The 17530-nt window shown below is 35.2% G+C and overlaps 1 protein-coding gene across 2 annotated transcripts in view; it reads right to left on the reverse strand.

Moving 5' to 3' along the window:
• The window catches only part of Ola1 (Obg-like ATPase 1), a 122663-nt gene that overhangs the window by 27493 nt on the left and 77640 nt on the right, over positions 1-17530 (reverse strand). For both annotated transcript variants that reach the window (XM_013030197.1, XM_013030205.1), the window contains 2 exons: positions 14529-14609; positions 14087-14184 (listed from right to left, as the gene is read on the reverse strand). In XM_013030197.1, coding sequence (XP_012885651.1) covers positions 14087-14184; positions 14529-14609 — 179 coding nt within the window. The remainder of the gene's footprint in view (positions 1-14086; positions 14185-14528; positions 14610-17530) is intronic.

The raw sequence follows: 17530 nt of genomic DNA on the forward strand, positions 1-17530 counted from the left end.
TGATAGAATGTAATATTCCTGATTAGATTACAGAATGGAAATGCTAATTACTTAATTTTAAATGTCTTAGAATAATTGTGTCAGATTAAGAAATATAGTTCTTAAAAGTTTTTTTCTTTTGGAATCCTTTGGATATTATATGATGTAGACAGGATGAAAAGAACTATATTAGTGACAGACTGGGAGCTTACAGAACACTCTCTGAATCTACATTCCTAATTTGCCTCTTTACACAGGTATGATTATTCTGGTATAATATTTTATCTTTTAAAATAGGTACCTATCTACCTTCCTACAAAAGAAAAATTTAAGAGTAAACAGTAACTGGTACAAATAAAATACTGCCCTGCCTCAAAGAACTATATTAAAATAACAAAAGTATGTGAATAAAAGCATATGATATTTTAAAATGAAACATCAAGTAGTGATTTAGTTAGGCTTTTAAAAAAATAGTTTTGAAATGGTATTCATTTAGACTGTTTGAAAGCTTTCCAATGTTGTTAGTGAAAAAATAAAAGTGCTGATTTTTAGAGTCGTTTGCTAGCATTAAACACAAGCAAGCAATATTTTCAAACAGATATAAGATAAGGATTTAAGAACTCCTGTTCTTTTTAAATACATGAATTATCTAAAATCATTTTATGAAAGACTGTAAGGGAGAAGAAATGTCACTATTATCAGTGTAGAAACATGCCTTAAAATAAAAATTATCATAAGATATTTTGGTAACTAACATTAACATCCTAAGGCAATATGAGAACACAAATCCACAATAATTATTCCTACACCAAGCCACTATAAATCTAAATAATTTCTGAAGACCTGAATGTGTCAAGAACTTTGACAATTATGACTGGAGCCAGGAAACTGTAGCACTGCAGAATTTCTTATGAATTTCTCCAGTTACTTTTTATAAATGCTGTCTTGGATGACAGCTTAATGTGTACCACATGCAATATTTATTCTTCTTCAGTGTCAGACTGTCTAGCCATCCAAGGGAATACAAAGAATGTCACTTATTAGGATAAAAGCACAAGGAAGGTAATCAAGGACATATGTAACATCAGCCAATCATGCCCTACTTCAACATCCTATTCCATTCATAACAGTTCAACAATTATTTGCTTACTGATAACTTGCTTTCAGGCTGTTTGTATTCACCATAATGGTGGTTTGCATTTATTTTGCTCTTTAGAATTGGACACTTGCTGTGCCATACATGTTTGTCAAAACTTTATATCTTCTGTCAGAAATGGCTTAGAATATCAAATAATTTCTACTTGTCAGGAATTACTAATACAACAATAAGTAACCCTTGATGTCAATAGGGCACTAAAATAAACTATAAAACAGAAAATGCACAATTACCAAGTATTTCATAGCAAAAAAAATCCACAAATGACTCGTTCTTAAGAAATCAGGCACACTCACTTCTCTTGCATATGGCTAATAATGCTTAATAGGCACAGCTTTTCCTTTTGTTTCAGTTTCCTAATATTATAAAGCTGACAGAACTCCCCAATGTAATCTGGTGGTTTTGAAGCTATATGTCCCAAATGTCTACAAAATAACAAGTTATATTAAAGTACATATATTTGGCTAACCTACATATTTTAGTTAATATTAAAATAATGTCTCATCACATACCATAATCATGAAGCATAATTATAGAAACATAATTATTTAATCATACTTATTTGAAAAACTTTAATCAGATACGGCTTTTAACGATGTATTCTAGTAATATTGAAAAGCTTTTGATTCAGACTAAATCTTAAGCCTGTAAAAACCAAAACAACCTCATCCCCTCCAAAAAAACACAAATGGTTGCCATCTTCTTATTCTCTCTCTTGTTCTCATCATCTCTACTTAAATTTGGCCTAGAATACAGTAAGTGCAATGACGCAAAAAGTATGTTATATAAATTATTCTATAAAATTCTTACAATAGGGGCTGGGAAGGTGGCTCAGTGGTAGAGCGCTTCCTTGCATGCCTGAGGCCCTGGTTTCAATTTCTCAGCACCACATAAGCAAAAAGAAAAAAAAAATTCTTACAATAAAAATTGGAAAAAAAAAAAACTAGTTTTGTTTGTTTGTTTTTTGGGTCCAGTCGTGGGGCCTGAACTCTGGGCCTGGGCGCTGTCCCTCGGCTCTTCAGCTAAAGGCTAGCACTCTACCACTTGAGCCACAATGCCACTTCCGGCTTTTTTTTTTTTGCTTATGTCGAGCTGAGGCATCAAACCCAGGGCCTCATGCATGCAAGGCAAGCGCTCTACCACTGAGCCACCTTCCCAGCCCCAACCCTAGTTTTTAAATAATGAAAGATTGTTCTTTTTCCATCTATATCTAAGTATCTTATAAACTGGTGACTGTATAAATTAAATATACTAGAACTTGTAGTTATTAATCATTCAATGTATTAAGTTTGGGTTTTTTTTTTAGTTATATAATGCCGCAATGTAGCTGTTGACTTAAAAAGTAAACACATTTAGATAGGATTATAAAAGTTTAGAGACAAGTTTTGATTAATGAAAAAAGAAACACATCAAGGTTTTCTAAGGAGTGTGGATTCATTTAAAAGTCGTTAGCATGTACAAAAAATAAGACATGGGTACACTATTATATACAAAAAAGGATTTTATTATGTACTTATAATCTGTTATGTAATTTTTTAAAATTACAAGTGCCAAGCACTAACCAACTACTGAACTGTGTTTACATTTTATATGTGTTCCTCATAGTTAGGAGAATTGGATAAAAATTGTACTCCAAATGGACCTATTCAAAGAAACATTTCACTAAATATACAAATATATTTTATTTAATTCTCATAGTCCTTTCAGAAAAGTATTATTGTATTTGGCAGATAAAAAAACAAGGGCTAGGGAAGCAACCCAAAGATCGAGTCACAGTTTATGCAGAGCATTGCAATTAGGTAGGTATGTGATTCTCTATATTTTCACTGAGATATAAACAACATTAAAAAACTATTTGTGTGTCTTGTGTTGCACTAACATACTATAAATGGAAAAAAAAAGTTTTTTGTTTGTTTGTTTTGTGGTCAGTTGTGGGGATTTAACTCAGGGCCTGGGTACTGTCCCTCAGAGCTCTTCCGCTCAAGGCGAGCGCTCTACCACCTGAACTACAATACTGCTTCTGGTTTTTCTGGTGCTTAATTGGAAATAAGAATCTCAAAGACTTTCTCCTGCCTGGGCTGGCTTTGATCTGTGATTCTCAGATCTCAGTCTCCTGAGTAGCTAGGATTACAGGCATGAGCCACTGCTGCCTGGCAAAAAAAAAGTTTTATACTTCTTTTTGTAAATTCAAGCTAAGTTTTTCCAACATTTAACTAGCTTTCTTATTTCTAGTCTCTAAACATTAGATTCTCTATATTAAACAGGTAGAAATTTGCCATCTAAAATTGTTAAGAAAGTTAAATGAAGTGACAGAATATATTTAAATGTTCCAAAACCTAGCAAATAGTAGGTATTCAGTAGCTTTCTCCAAGAATTGGATGTATATGCACATATATCCACACATGTAGGTATATAATTTTCCTTCTACTACATTACCATACACCAATATATAAAACATTATACATACAAATCATTTGTACTATTTTCTCTCCTCATCCGTCTTCCTCCCTCTCTCCCTTCCTTAGGACTGGCCTAACATGCTTAAGCCCCTAGGTTTGATCCTCAGCATAGAAAAACAAACACATCAGGTGCCAGTGGTTCATGCCAACAATCTTGATTACTCAGGAAGCTGAGATCTGAGGACAGCAGTCTGGGAGACTCTTCTTATCTCCAATTAAGCATCAAAAACTCAGAAGTGGAGCTGTGGCTTAAGTGGTAAAGTGCTAGCCTTGAGCTAGCTCAAGGACAGTGCCCAGGAGTTCAAGTCCCAGGACCAGCAGAAGAAAGAGAAAGAAGAAGAAGAGAGAGAGAGAGAGGGAGGGAGGGAGGGAGGGAGGGAGGGAGGGAGAAAGGAAGAAAGGAAGAAAGAAAGAAAGAAAGAAAGAAAGAAAGAAAGAAAGAAAGAAAGAAAGAAAGAAAGAAAGAAAGAAAAGAAAAGAAAAGAAGAGAGAAGGCTGGGAAGGTGGCTCAGTGGTAGAGCGCTTGCCTTGCATGCATGAGGCCCTGGGTTCGATTCCTCAGCACCACATAAGCAGAAAAAAAAATCCGGAAGTGGCACTGTGACTCAAGTGGTACAGTGCTAGCCTTGAGCTGAAGAGTTGAGGGACAGCGCCCAGGCCCAGAGTTCAGGCCCCATGACCAGACCCCCCCCCAAAAAAAAAACAGAGGAAAGGAGGAAAGAAGGGAGGGAGGGACGCAGGGAGGAAAGGAGGGAGGGAGGAAGGAAAGGAGGGAGGGAGGGAGGAGAAAGAAAGAAAAGAGAAAGAGAAGAGAAAGAAGAGAGAAAGGGACAGGGAGGGAGTAGAATGGGAGGGAGGGGAAGGAGAGGAAGAAGGAGGGAAAAACAAAACAGACAAGTGATTGAAGATAGTAATTATTTTTAAAAGGATCAATATATATTTTCTACATAAAAATATATAAACTATTTTAATCTAAATATAGAAATTTTATATTTCCTTCAGTTGGCATTCTAGTGCAGGACATATTTCTCTTACATTTCCAGTATCACCAATAACTGGATGCCAAAATATAATAGCACACTAGTGATGAACTCTGCAGATGTAATCTTGGCACTGCTAATTGGCCACTGATTTTGGTCAACTTCTTCAATCTCTCCATACTTGTCTTCCCTCCTCAAAATCTGGTGATGATACCTACTTCGATAAGGTTGTTGGGAATCTAAGTGTAAAATAATGTAATAACTATTACTAGTCCAAGATTAGAACAAATTATCTGATGTATTTCATGGTATTCTCTTGTTTCCCTGTTCATGTACACATCAATTCCCAGACCCTGTCAGTGAAGTAATTTTTTTTTTTAAAGAAATTGTATAGTTTGGTGTTAAAATAGTCAACTCTTGCCAGGTGCTGGTGGCTCATGCCTATAATCCTAGCTATTCAGGAGGCTAAGATCTGAGGATCGAGGTTCAAAGCCAGCCCAGGCAAGAAAGTCTATGAGACTCTAATAAACCACCAGAAAACCAGAAGTAGTGCTGTGGCTCAAGTGGTAGAGCTTTGAGCAGAAAAGCTGAGGGATAGCACCCAGGCCCAGAGCTCAAGTCCCATGAGTGGGGAAAAAAAAAAAAGTCAACTCTTATTTTATAATAAATAAAAACTAATGTATGGTTATAATTAAGTTTATTTTCTGGGAATACCAACTATTTTGATACAATTCTTAGTTTTAAATTACAGTTACTGTATTTTCACCATACAAATTTATATACTTATTATATGCTTAAAAATTGATGCTAAAATATACTGCTGTCAACTTTTAAAAATATGGTATTATATAGTGAACAAAACTTAAAAGACCACCTGGGCACTGGTAGCTCATGTCTGTAATCCCAGTTACTCAGGAGGCCTCTGAGATCTAAGAATCCTAGTTTGAAGACAGCCCAAGCAGGAAAGTCCTTTAGACTCTCTTATCTCCTATTAACCACTAGAAAAGCTGGAAGTGGAGCTATAGTTCAACTTATAAAGCCTTAGCTAGCCTTGAGCAAAAAAAAACTCAGGGACAGTGCCCTGGCCCAGAGTTCAAGCCAAGGACTACCACAAAAACAAACAAAAAAACAAGGCAAAAACTCAGCAGTATAAGCTACCAAAAAAGTTATTAGACTTCTAGAGATTCATGAATATATACTATATACTACAGTTGACTATAGGTTATTATAGTTACTATAGTACAGGCACAAACATTCAAGTCAAATGGATCTATTTTCACCACTATTTTTCATTACCCAAAAGAACTGGGCATATTTTGTCTTTCTCTAGTTGCTTTATCTGTAAAACTAGCATCAATTTGGTGCCAGTCCTGGGGCTTAAACACAGGGCCTGGGCTCTGTCACTGAGAAGTTTTTGCTCAAGGTTAGTGCTCTACTAGTTGAGGCACAGATCCACTTCCGTGTGTGTGTGTGTGTGTGTGTGTGTGTGTTTAATTGGAGAAAAGCAGTTTTTGCTCAAGGTTAGTGCTCTCTACTAGTTGAGGCACAGATCCACTTCCATGTATATGTGTGTGTGTGTGTGTGTGTGTTTAATTGGAGAAAAGTCTCTCGGAGTTTTCTCCCAGGGCTGGCTTCCAACATTGATCCTCACTTCCGTGTGTGTGTGTGTTCCCAGGGCTGGCTTCCAACATTGATCCTCACTTCCGTGTGTGTGTGTGTGTGTGTGTTTGTGTGTGTGTTCCCAGGGCTGGCTTCCAACATTGATCCTCACTTCCATGTGTGTGTGTGTGTGTGTGTTCCCAGGGCTGGCTTCCAACATTGATCCTCACTTCTGTGTGTTCCGTGTGTGTGTGTGTGTGTGTGTGTGTGTGTGTGTGTTTAATTGGAGAAAAGTCTCTCGGAGTTTTCTCCCAGGGCTGGTTTCCAACATTGATCCTCAGATCTCAGCCTCTTGAATAACTAGGATACAGGCACTAACAACCAACTATCTCTTTATTCCTTATTAATATCAGAGCCATTTCTAAGCCGAGAGTGTCTGTTATATAGTAGGAATTCTATACATATATATCAAATGTCTTTTGGTTTGGCTAAATCAGTGATATTAAGTGTAGAAAAAGTAAAAGCTGGAAGTTACATATTTAATATGCTTAAAAGCTATTTAAATGCAATGTATTTAAGTAGGAACATAGAACTTCAATTTTTTGTGTGTGTTTTCATGCTCTTCACTATAGTTTATCACATACCAACTCCTGTCTCCTCACTATTTTTTTTCCCTATAATTTTCCCTCTGTATTTATTTGGTTAAGCTACCTCAGAGCCTTTGCACTTGCCATTCCTTTTCCTTGGTCTGGGTTTTCTTCATATTCTTTCATGGTGTGTGACCTTCTCAAACCATCTTCACTAAAATAGCCTCCCTTAACTTTGTTATTATTCACTGTCCTAATAATTATTTATTTTTATTTTTTTTGTTGGTCATGGGGCTTGAACTCTGGGCCTGAGTGCTGTCCCTCAGCTCTTCAACTCAAGGCTAGCGATCTACCACTTGAGCTACAGCACCACTTCCGGTTTTCTCGTGGTTTATTGGAGATAAAGAGTTTCACAGACTTTCTTGCCCGGGCTGGCTTTGAACCGCGATCCTCAGATCTCAGCCTCCTGAGTAGCTAGGATTACAGGTGTGAGCCACCAGTGCCCAGCCTAATAATTATTGACATTACACTTAATATATGTTTGTTGTATGTCTATACCACACGAGAATATAATTCTACAGAAGAGCTTCTTCTGTTCACTACCTAGAAAGGTATATGACACAAAGAATTCAGTAATCATATGCTTATAATAGGAAAAAGAAAATCTAATACCTGTTTAAACATCTCGATGAGCTCAGTTTTCATAAGAAATGTTAATTTCAACTTTATATTAAATGTCAGTTTTTATGAAATTACTTTCTCTTCTAAAGTATTAAAAGACTGGATACCTCTGTGGAGTTCTAACCTTTTTTTTGTTTTTGGGTCCGGTCATGGGGCCTGAACTCTGGGCCTGGGAGTTGTCCCTCAGTTCTTCAGCTCAAGGCTAGCACTCTACCACTTGAGCCACAGTGCCACTTCTGGCTTTTTTCCTTTTTGCTTATATGGTGCTGAGGAATCGAACCCAGGGCCTCAGGCATGCAAGGCAAGCGCTCTACCACTGAGCCACCTTCCCAGCCCCGAGTTCTAACTTTTAAAGTAAGGGTAAACTCAAAATTCATACGCCAATTATTTCAGAACAGATTTTTGAGTAGAATTAAATAGTAGTAATAAAAACAGATAAGGAAAAAAAGACACAACAAAGAAAACAGATGCCAGCTGGGTGCTGGTGGCTCACACCTGTAGTCCTAGCTACTCAGGAGGCTGAGATCTGAGGATTGTGGTTCAAAGCCAGCCAGGGCAGGAAAGGCCATGAAACTCTTATCTCCAATAAACCACCAGAAAACCGGAAAGGGTACTGTGGTTCAAGTGGTAGAGTGCTTTCCTTGAGCTGAAGAGCTGAGGACAGCGGGCTGGCCCAGAGTTCAAGAAAAAGAAAAAGAAAACAGATGCCAAACTATGCTTCACTCAAACTGTATTACTTTTACTACCTTGTAAGTAAATTAAGTGTTTATGGCGGGTATCACAATCTACTGTTTTTGATGGGAAAATGTTTTCTAGGCTACTTTCTTTCTCTCTTTCTCTATCCTTCTTTCTTTCTTTTTGTCGGTCGTGGGGCTTGAACTCTGGGCCTGAGCGCTGTCTCTCAGCTCTTCAGCTCAAGGCTAGCACTCTACCACTTGAGCTACAGAGCCACTTCCGGTTTTCTGGTGGTTTACTGGAGATAAGAGTTTCATGGACTTTCCTGCCCGGGCTGGCTTTTAACCGCGATCCTCAGATCTCAGCCTCCTGAGTAGCTAGGATTACAGGCGTGAGCCAGTGGCGCCCAGTATTCTAGGCTACTTTAAAATAGAGGTATGTAATACTTTGAGTAGTGGCTCTCACATATAGATTTAATTCTACAGATAGATTTTATTTTCACTCTAGCTATTGTAACAGCTCTTCACTGTGGTGAAAGATGAGAAGAAACATAATTGGACTCAGAAATGAGCAAATTTATTTTCAAGGAATTAAGATTTGGAGAAGGAATGAGAGTGGGAAGAAAAATCAGGTCTCTATTCCCATCCAGAAATGTTGCCCTTACAGTAGATTTTTCAGCCTTGGGAAAATTGCACAGTTCCACAGCTATGAAAAATCCTACCATGACAAATCTATATGTAAGGGTTGAAAATATATTGAATATCTGCATTTCTTGTTAATTTTATATATTTTGTGAACTTTATATATTCTGATTTATTAAAATCATAAAATTCTAGAGTCTGCGGGATGTAGCTCAGTAGAACAGTATGTACCTAGCAGGTGTACAGCCTTGAGTTAAATCTCCAGTACTGCAGAAACTAAACCAAAAATTGTTTATTTCATTCTTTATTTTCAAAACATCCATATCTTCAACGAAGACAGAAACCAATATACAGGAGATCACAACAGAACTAATTTAAAAGGTTTTTAAATAACAATCTTCATTTTTTAAAATGTTGCTACTGTGACAAAAATCATGTAAGTAATAAACTGTACTATTACAGAACCACACACACATAACAGCAGTGATATCACAGGAATCTCACTGCTAATTGTAAATGTGATGTTATTTTGTTCTGTAATCCATATAGCACAAAGAAAAAAAACAAGGAATGTATCCAGAAGATATATTCATAAACTTTACAAGTCCTTTGTCTTCCATATTTTTGAGATATGATCATTAAATTTGGAGATATTTATAAACAACACATTTAAGCAAATATTTTATGTGGACAATATGAATAAGTTGCTTTCTACATGAAAGGCTAAGTAATTTGCCCAAAGTCAAAGAGCTAATAAGCTGGAAATAAAGACTATAACATTGGCATTTCAAATTTTAAAGTAATATTCTTAATAAACCCAAATTCCTGATACTATCAGGAATTACAAATGGTACATGTTCCCAAAGTTTTTTAGAGTTCTTTTTTCTAATAGAAATACTAGCAGTACCTATTCTTTCAGTCTAGCCTTCAAAAGTTTACTAATCTATAGGTGAACAATATTAGTTCCAAAGTTAGGTCTTTTGACTGGGGAACATGTAGCAAAAGAGAAAAGAGCAGAAAAAAAGTACTTTTCTCCTATTCCAAACAAACAGGATATATCAGACAAAACTCAGAAATTACCCAAATTAACTAGTCCCCTTTCTTTTCTAGTGCCTTTTCCCAGGGAAGCCTGAATACTATTTACTGTTTCATTTTAAAACCCCATAAATTCCCTGCTTTGACTCTCTTCCTCCAGTGATCCTATACTTCAAACCTATCCACTTCTATCAAATGCTAGTGAAAAACTAGGCACACAATGTAGAGTATTCTCAAACTATTGTTTTTCCTTTTTGGTGCGTGTCAGTACTGGGCTTGAACTCAGGGTCTAAGTGCTGTCTCTGAGCTTTTATGCTCAAGGCTAGCATTCTACCACTTTGAGTCACAGCTCCATTTCCAACCTTTTGGTAGTTAACTGGAGTTAAGAACCATGGTAGTTAACTGGAGTTAAGAACCATAGGGGATGGCTTTTGAATGGCAATTCTCAGATCTCAGCCTCCTGAGTAACTAAGATCATAGGCATGAGCCACCAGCACCGATTTTTAGGTACAGAAATTTTGTGCAAAACTATCAAAAGCTGAGTGGTGGGTAGAAAAAAACAATTTTACTTAAATCGTAGTATAATAAAAGTTAATAATAAAACTTTTATGTATTTACAATTCCTTTTTATGTATTTAAAATTCTTTTTGTAAGCTTGAATATTGAATATTGTAAACTTTGAATATTCAATAGCCTAAAAGACTTACCAATTTCCAAGTATTTGTCTAACTACCTTGAATCACCTCATGACTTAGAATGATTCATATATTAACCAAAAAATAATACTAAGGTATATACAATTGTATATGCATATACATATACGCAGGAAGTCTGAATGTCTTAAATTTTCCTTATATTTTCTTGGTGAACACAGATATGGATTATAAAAAAACAAAACTATCCTCTAGCAACATTTTTTTAGAAGATAGGGACAAGAGAATACAAAAATGAAATATAATTGGTAGCTATGAGGTACAAAAAGTACCTAAAATTATTTTGTTCTACTGATTTCCTAATTGGATGGAACACACTACTAACAAAGCAGCAAAGGTACAAAGATGGAAACTTAAACCTCTAATTAAGTAATAGTTTGACAGTTTGAATGTCCTGTACCTGCCTGACACACCATGACTCAGTAGGCAATCTAAAATGAAAATTAACACCGTACAATAGTATAATCTAGGTTATGAGTAACAACTGATTATGTTTAGAAAATGAAAACCTCAAGTGTTCAAAAATCATCAGCACTCACCAGAAACTTCTACATACCTTTATTCATTCAAGAAATAGCACTTTGCAATAATTAAAAAAAAAAAAAAGGATTTGCTCACATGTCTTGATTACTGTCATCTGATCATAATGTAACTGCAACCAACCTGCTTGCCACATCAAATTCTCTCCAGGCCCTGGTCTTAATCATAAATCAACACAATAATGAATTGAACATTGTTAAAAATAGTGAGTAGATGCTTAGATCTATTCCAGTTTTGATATCTTTTTTATATCTTTTGAAAGGTCAATATACCTTATCATTAACATAATAAATTAATCTACCAAAATGCTTTCTTTTCTAAGATTAAAAAAATAATATCTTGCCATTTAAATTTAAAGTGGACTTTAATAATTAAAATGTTCATTACTTCTAAAATGGTGATTTGCTAAAATGTAGTTTTAGTCTTCCTCTTGTGGTCAAAATCACAAACCTCTCCTCTTTCCCGATGGTTTAAAATAGTTTTCTGGTTCTAAAAGACACATGAATATTTTGGTGGGATTGGTGATGGAGTTAAGAATGATGGAACCTAGAGTCTCCTCCGGCGAGGCAAGCCCTCTGCCACTCTTCCTGCATGAGTCTTAATTTGATACATAACATTACATACTAACCTTCAAAAACAAAATCTTTTTCTTTTGCCAAAGAAGCAACTAATGCAAATGGACCATATATATAAACATTACCAAAAAGCAAGATGCTAGCACAATTAAATGGATTTAGGAGTTAAAATGAATTTTAACTATTTACATCTGCTTGCAGTGTTATAAATGATGAAAACCTAGTGTTCATACCCTTCATAATAAAAATTTATTCTGCACTTTAATACAAAGGCTGTGTTGCATAAACAGAGGATTTAAAGCTGTGGCAGAGTGGCTGAATGAAAGGAAAATGGCAATCTTTCTGGCTCCAGTAGATGCCATTCCCTATCACACAATGTTTCCCACTCATAAATACATGACAAATACTTCCTCAATCATTTTTTACGAGCAGGGATGCACAGGGGGTAGTCAATGGCTAGCTTGAGGGAAAATAGGAACAGCAGGCGGCAGAAACTGTACAGAAAATGGCTATGTGGTAAATTCTCTTCTGGAACATCACTCAGTTACCCAGTCTTTGATCTTTCAGCTACAATTACACTAACTTCCACAAGCTCTAAACCCCTCCCCCAACACACATACCCCAACCTTAAACCAGATCACTATTATACATAAAACCTACTAAAATTTGGTTTTATAAAATAGGATCACTCACAGATTTACATTCTTGAAAATTAAAATTTGTTATTTAGACAAGAACTTATTTTCAATTGGCTATAACCATATCATCATCACAACTGGTCTCACAAAAAACATGGGGTGTCTGGCGACAGCTAAATCACAGACTGGCGTCTCCTAAGCAGTCTGTCTACCATTAGGGTCTGGGAAATGGTATTTACTATACAATTAGAGCCAGGGAGTTCTACCTGTAATCATCCAAATACAGGTGTGAGAAGCCCCTTTGGGCAAGGAAACTGACTCATCCCTATTCATGTAAACTTTGATGTCTGTATTGTTTCACTGGGCTCAGGAAACCTTTACCATTCATACTACTATGAAAAGATTTATTATCTGAGGTCAAATAATAAATTTTTAAATTCCTTCCTAAAGGCAACAATTTTTAACACATTAATCATCAAATTTATAAGAATTTGAACAAGACAGAACTATTTTAAAGTTAATTATTTACTAGAGGGCATTGACCAGTCTGAACTACATTTTTATGCTAAATTGATGCTTTCTAGAACATTACCAATAAAGAGGTTAAATTCTGCTTCCTATCAGAAACACAAAATGTCTTATAGTAATATCAACAGGGCATTTTTAGTTGCAGTAATTTCACAGAATTTATTCTAATGATTTATTGGAGTTAACCATCTGACATTAATTATTGTTTTGGCTTCCAGTCTATGAATGTTTATTTTTCAGTTTAAAGCCTTCTCACTCTTTGATATCATATGGAAATGAGAAATTTTAATGGAAAATTGAAACCATGTGCATCTAAGTACTTAATGAAGTACAGGGAGAAACCGACAATATATTTTAGGAGAATTCAGATATTCTGCTTTGGATAGTTTTGATTTGTTTCTATGACTCAACAGTATAAAATGCTGACAGTCCAGTGAGGCAAGTCAAAATGAATACTATGACAAATGTGTACATGCCCACATGAACATGTGATACTTTGAATTTTTAAGGACAGAAAACAAATCTATACATTTTAGTTACATGTCATAAAGGACAATACAATATGTGAATGTATTTTTTTTGTCTTTTTACACTGTTGTCTTGATACACAGTTAACATATGCAAAACAAGTACCCAGTATTTTCTGCTCCTCCCCCCAGCTCTTTGGGTTTGGTTTGGTTTTGGTTTTGTGCCAGTTGGGGCTTGAACTCAGGACCTGGGCTCTGTCCTTTGAACTTTTGTGCTCAAGGCTAGTTAGCACCCTTACCACTTGAGTCACACTCCATCTTCAGGTTTTTATGGTAGTTAATTGGAGATAAGAATCTCACATACAGTCTTCAGATCTCAACCACCTGAGTACCTAGAATTACAGGCATGTGCCACCCACACCAGCTAGCTTTTTGTTTTAAAGCATTTTACCTACATTTTAAAATTTATGTCTGCTACAACCCCAAGTGGATATGTCAAAGTCATTTATGATATCAATGCAGCTTTTTCTTAGCTTAAACAGTTTTATTGCAAGTACATTGTTTTCACTTTGTTACAGGAATAAAGAATAATGTCTAATTACTTAAACTTGATATACACAATTCAAAATTATTTACTTAATTTTTTTAAGTTCTCCTGCTGCAAATCAATTAAGATACTCATCTCTGAATTTAACACATAATACCTTTTCTTCCATTTCAAACTTTTTATAATAAGGAAGAATATTAAAATCAACACAGTAATAAGCAAATTGTATGTATGTTTGCACGTATGCAAAGATGTTCCTGGATATATGTGGAGAGAAAAAACTTACCATTTGTTTTTCTTCCTAATGTAGTCTTTTTCAGAAAGATTAACCAAGTAAACCATTGGTTTTGAAGTCAAAAATAAGTGTTTATTCAACACTTCAATCTAAAGTAGAAGATAAAGAATGCCTTTTAAAAGTTAAAGTAAATGATATAAAACACTGACTGAATAATTTGACCTTTATTTAAAACAAATAGGCATTTTCATGTGTATAATTCTTATTTCCAAAAGGTTATTATTAAGAAATATAAAGAGTAAAGTATTAGGGAAAAAGAATAAAAACAATTTTGGGAATAAGAAAATGATGACAGAAATGGAAGTTTTATTAAATGTAATAGTATAAAATAATAACAACTAATTTGTTCTCTAAGAGGTCATAGTAAAGGCATAATAGATGGTAAAAAAAGACATAAAATATAATAATAGATGTTATGATATTTATAACCTACCTCTTTGTCATTCCAATCATGATAGAAACGAACAGGTTTCTTTTGATCTATAACCCAGGATTTGACCTTGCACATTATGTCCTATACATAATTGAAAAAAAAGTAATCACAAGCTAAATACTAATTGATTCTAAATACTAAAAGTTTAAAATCCTCAAAATAATAAATTTTAAAGAAAAGCAGAACTAAGCAACACAAATTATTTTCAGCATCTCATTAAAAATGTTAAAATACTAGACATTAAAAATTTAATATATAAACATGAGGACAGCACAATTACTAACAGTTAAAAATTCAAGACCATTCAATCATATCAAATACAAAATACAAGAAGTTAACATTACCTGGTGATGCCACATGTAAGACAAACATACTATTGGGGAGAGTACATTAGAGAGAGTAAATCATATTTTTTTCCTTAAAAAAAACACACTAGATAAAAGTGAACCTATTATTGATTATCTACCATCTAAAATATTAAATGAACTGACCAAAACCTTTTTTCTTCAGGATTAATTTTTTTGCCAACACCTTCTCCCTGCCCACTTCTCCACAGCTCCCCCCACCCCAACCTGCCAAAGCCTCCATTACACAATGGCAAGAGCCCTGCACCAGTGACCTCCAACCAGCTGCATTCACTTTCAGAACATCTCTCTCTGCTGGAAATCTAAAGGCCTTTTAGTTAGCAAGCTAGTGTGCATTCAGAAGGAGTAACTGCAGGAAGAGCCCAATGTGCTTTGTTTCTCTGGCCTTTCTTCACAGAAAGATTAATCATCTGTGAAATGGAAACGGCAAACAGCAAGTGACACAAACTGAACCCTTCAAGCCTTTCCTCATCAGTTTTGTGGTTCTGAATCTAAAAGCTGCGTGTGGCAAGGTTCTCCTTACAGGCAGGTGTTAATAAAAGGCACTGGGGTCTGACAGGTCAAACTTAGCTCTTCCAGAAGAAGCACACTTGAGAGTCATCTAGGTTTTTGTTTGGGGAGTTTTGGGGAGCTTTTCTTGATTGACAATAATTTATGGAAAAAATTAAAATATGCATTTCCCCAAATCTGTTGAAATCTACAATGGTCATTAGTAGATTTCTTGCATTTTCATGGATGTATTTTACTTTACCATAATCAGTTATTCTACAATTGTCCATTTGTATAAATTATCTCAATATTTAGTATACGTTGCTCCCAAATCTTGCTGTTACTTACGGGAAAAATATGGAAAAAGCCCTATATCCTTAGATCCTGATTTGAAACCCTCCAGGAAAAGGACTTCCCACAGATTTTAACAAGGAAGGGGCAAGCTGAAAACTTTTAATGAAATCTAACATGTTCTGCTTAAGAATAATCACTTTTACTCTTCTATAACTGAATTTCACTCATAAATGTTTAAAAGTGGCTAATGTAACACCATTTCCTACAAGGAGAAGATCAAAGTGCTATATTACAAATGCATTATGATTAAAAAAGCCCTGTGCAGCCTTGCTATTAACTGTTCTTTAAACCCTAAAAGGCTTCCCATAGATCTCACTTGGCACTGCATATACAACCTTTGACAAGTAATGTAGACCATTTTTATTCATTGCCTAAAATTGTAGGCAATTATGTGCGTCACACTGGCCACCTGCAAATTCTGAATGCCTGCTGCAGTTGTCAGTGCAAAAAACTAATGTCGGAGGGGATTAATCTAGGGGGAGAGAGTCCTCTTTAATGGCTCCAGCAGGTGAAATGGCCCAGCTGGTTACTATGATGAGTGGCCAGAACAGCTTATGTAGAGACACGCAATAAGATTATACAAAAGAAGAACAAAACAGAGGTGCCATCTTATATTTGGTTCCATTAGGGTCCCCCCCCCAATTAAACAAAATAGATTAAAACCAATCCAAAAATAAGGAAAGAAATTAAATTTTAATCATATAAAAAGTATAAAATACTTTTGTAACTATAAACATTTTTTAACAAAACCAAAGGGCGTCAGTAAGTGCTGATCACTAGTGAAGGAATTTCAGTATTTTTTTCTTTCATCTTAAAGACTAAATCATTACTTCAGACAGAAATCACAAAAGCATTTTGACATTAGGTGTCCCCCGCCCCAACCAAGATATTATATTATAAATTAGGAACAATCCATTTTTAATTAGCAAATTAACTCATACTTACAGTTCTCAAACAGTATATTTCTTAAGGTCACATTTAAATCTCTTTAGAAAAATTGACAAATTATAACCTAGTTTTTTAACAGTTGGAAGTACAACATTTTATACCTAGTGCTTTCTTAATTATTCTCACAAAAGATTTAAAAGCTGAAAAAAAGACACCTTAGGTTTACTAAAAGATTCCAGTTTTACTTAAGACAAACCAACTAGACTGCAATCAGATAAGATTATCTGATTGGTACACAATACAGTTTTAGTGTATTATTTTTATTCCATTCAGGAAAAATTAATTTTGGTTTTAATGAAAGTTCAAAATGTTAAAACAAATTTTGTGCTTATTTAGAAATAATGTTGATCCAGGTTAACTGAATTTTTTCCCTATGCTCATACACACACACATATATTAATAATGATGGTTAGAACAATAAAAGGTTGCAATTCACTGAAGTTGGTTAGCTGAAAAAAAATATACCAGGTACTCCCTTTTAGCAAATGAGAAAAAGTACAAATAACACTTGAATCATTAATGCATCTAAATGTTAGAGATTTCATATATCGTTATGTAGAAATACAGATGTAGGAGTATGAAATTGGACTGTTTTAATAACTAACAAATTCTTCACTTTGAAGTAAATTCTATATATATCGTGGGGTTACACAACAAAAATTCCTGGACAGCCGGGCGCTGGTGGCTCACGCCTGTAATCCTAGCTACTCAGGAGGCTGAGATCTGAGGATCGCGGTTCAAAGCCAGCCCGGGCAGGAAAAACCGTGAGACTCCTATCTCCAATAAACCACCAGAAAACCGGAAGTGGCGCTGTAGCTCAAGTGGTAGAGCGCTCGCCTTGAGCTG

The sequence above is a fragment of the Dipodomys ordii genome, unplaced genomic scaffold (genome assembly GCF_000151885.1).
Source record: "Dipodomys ordii isolate 6190 unplaced genomic scaffold, Dord_2.0 Scaffold5, whole genome shotgun sequence".
Lineage (NCBI taxonomy): Eukaryota > Metazoa > Chordata > Mammalia > Rodentia > Heteromyidae > Dipodomys > Dipodomys ordii.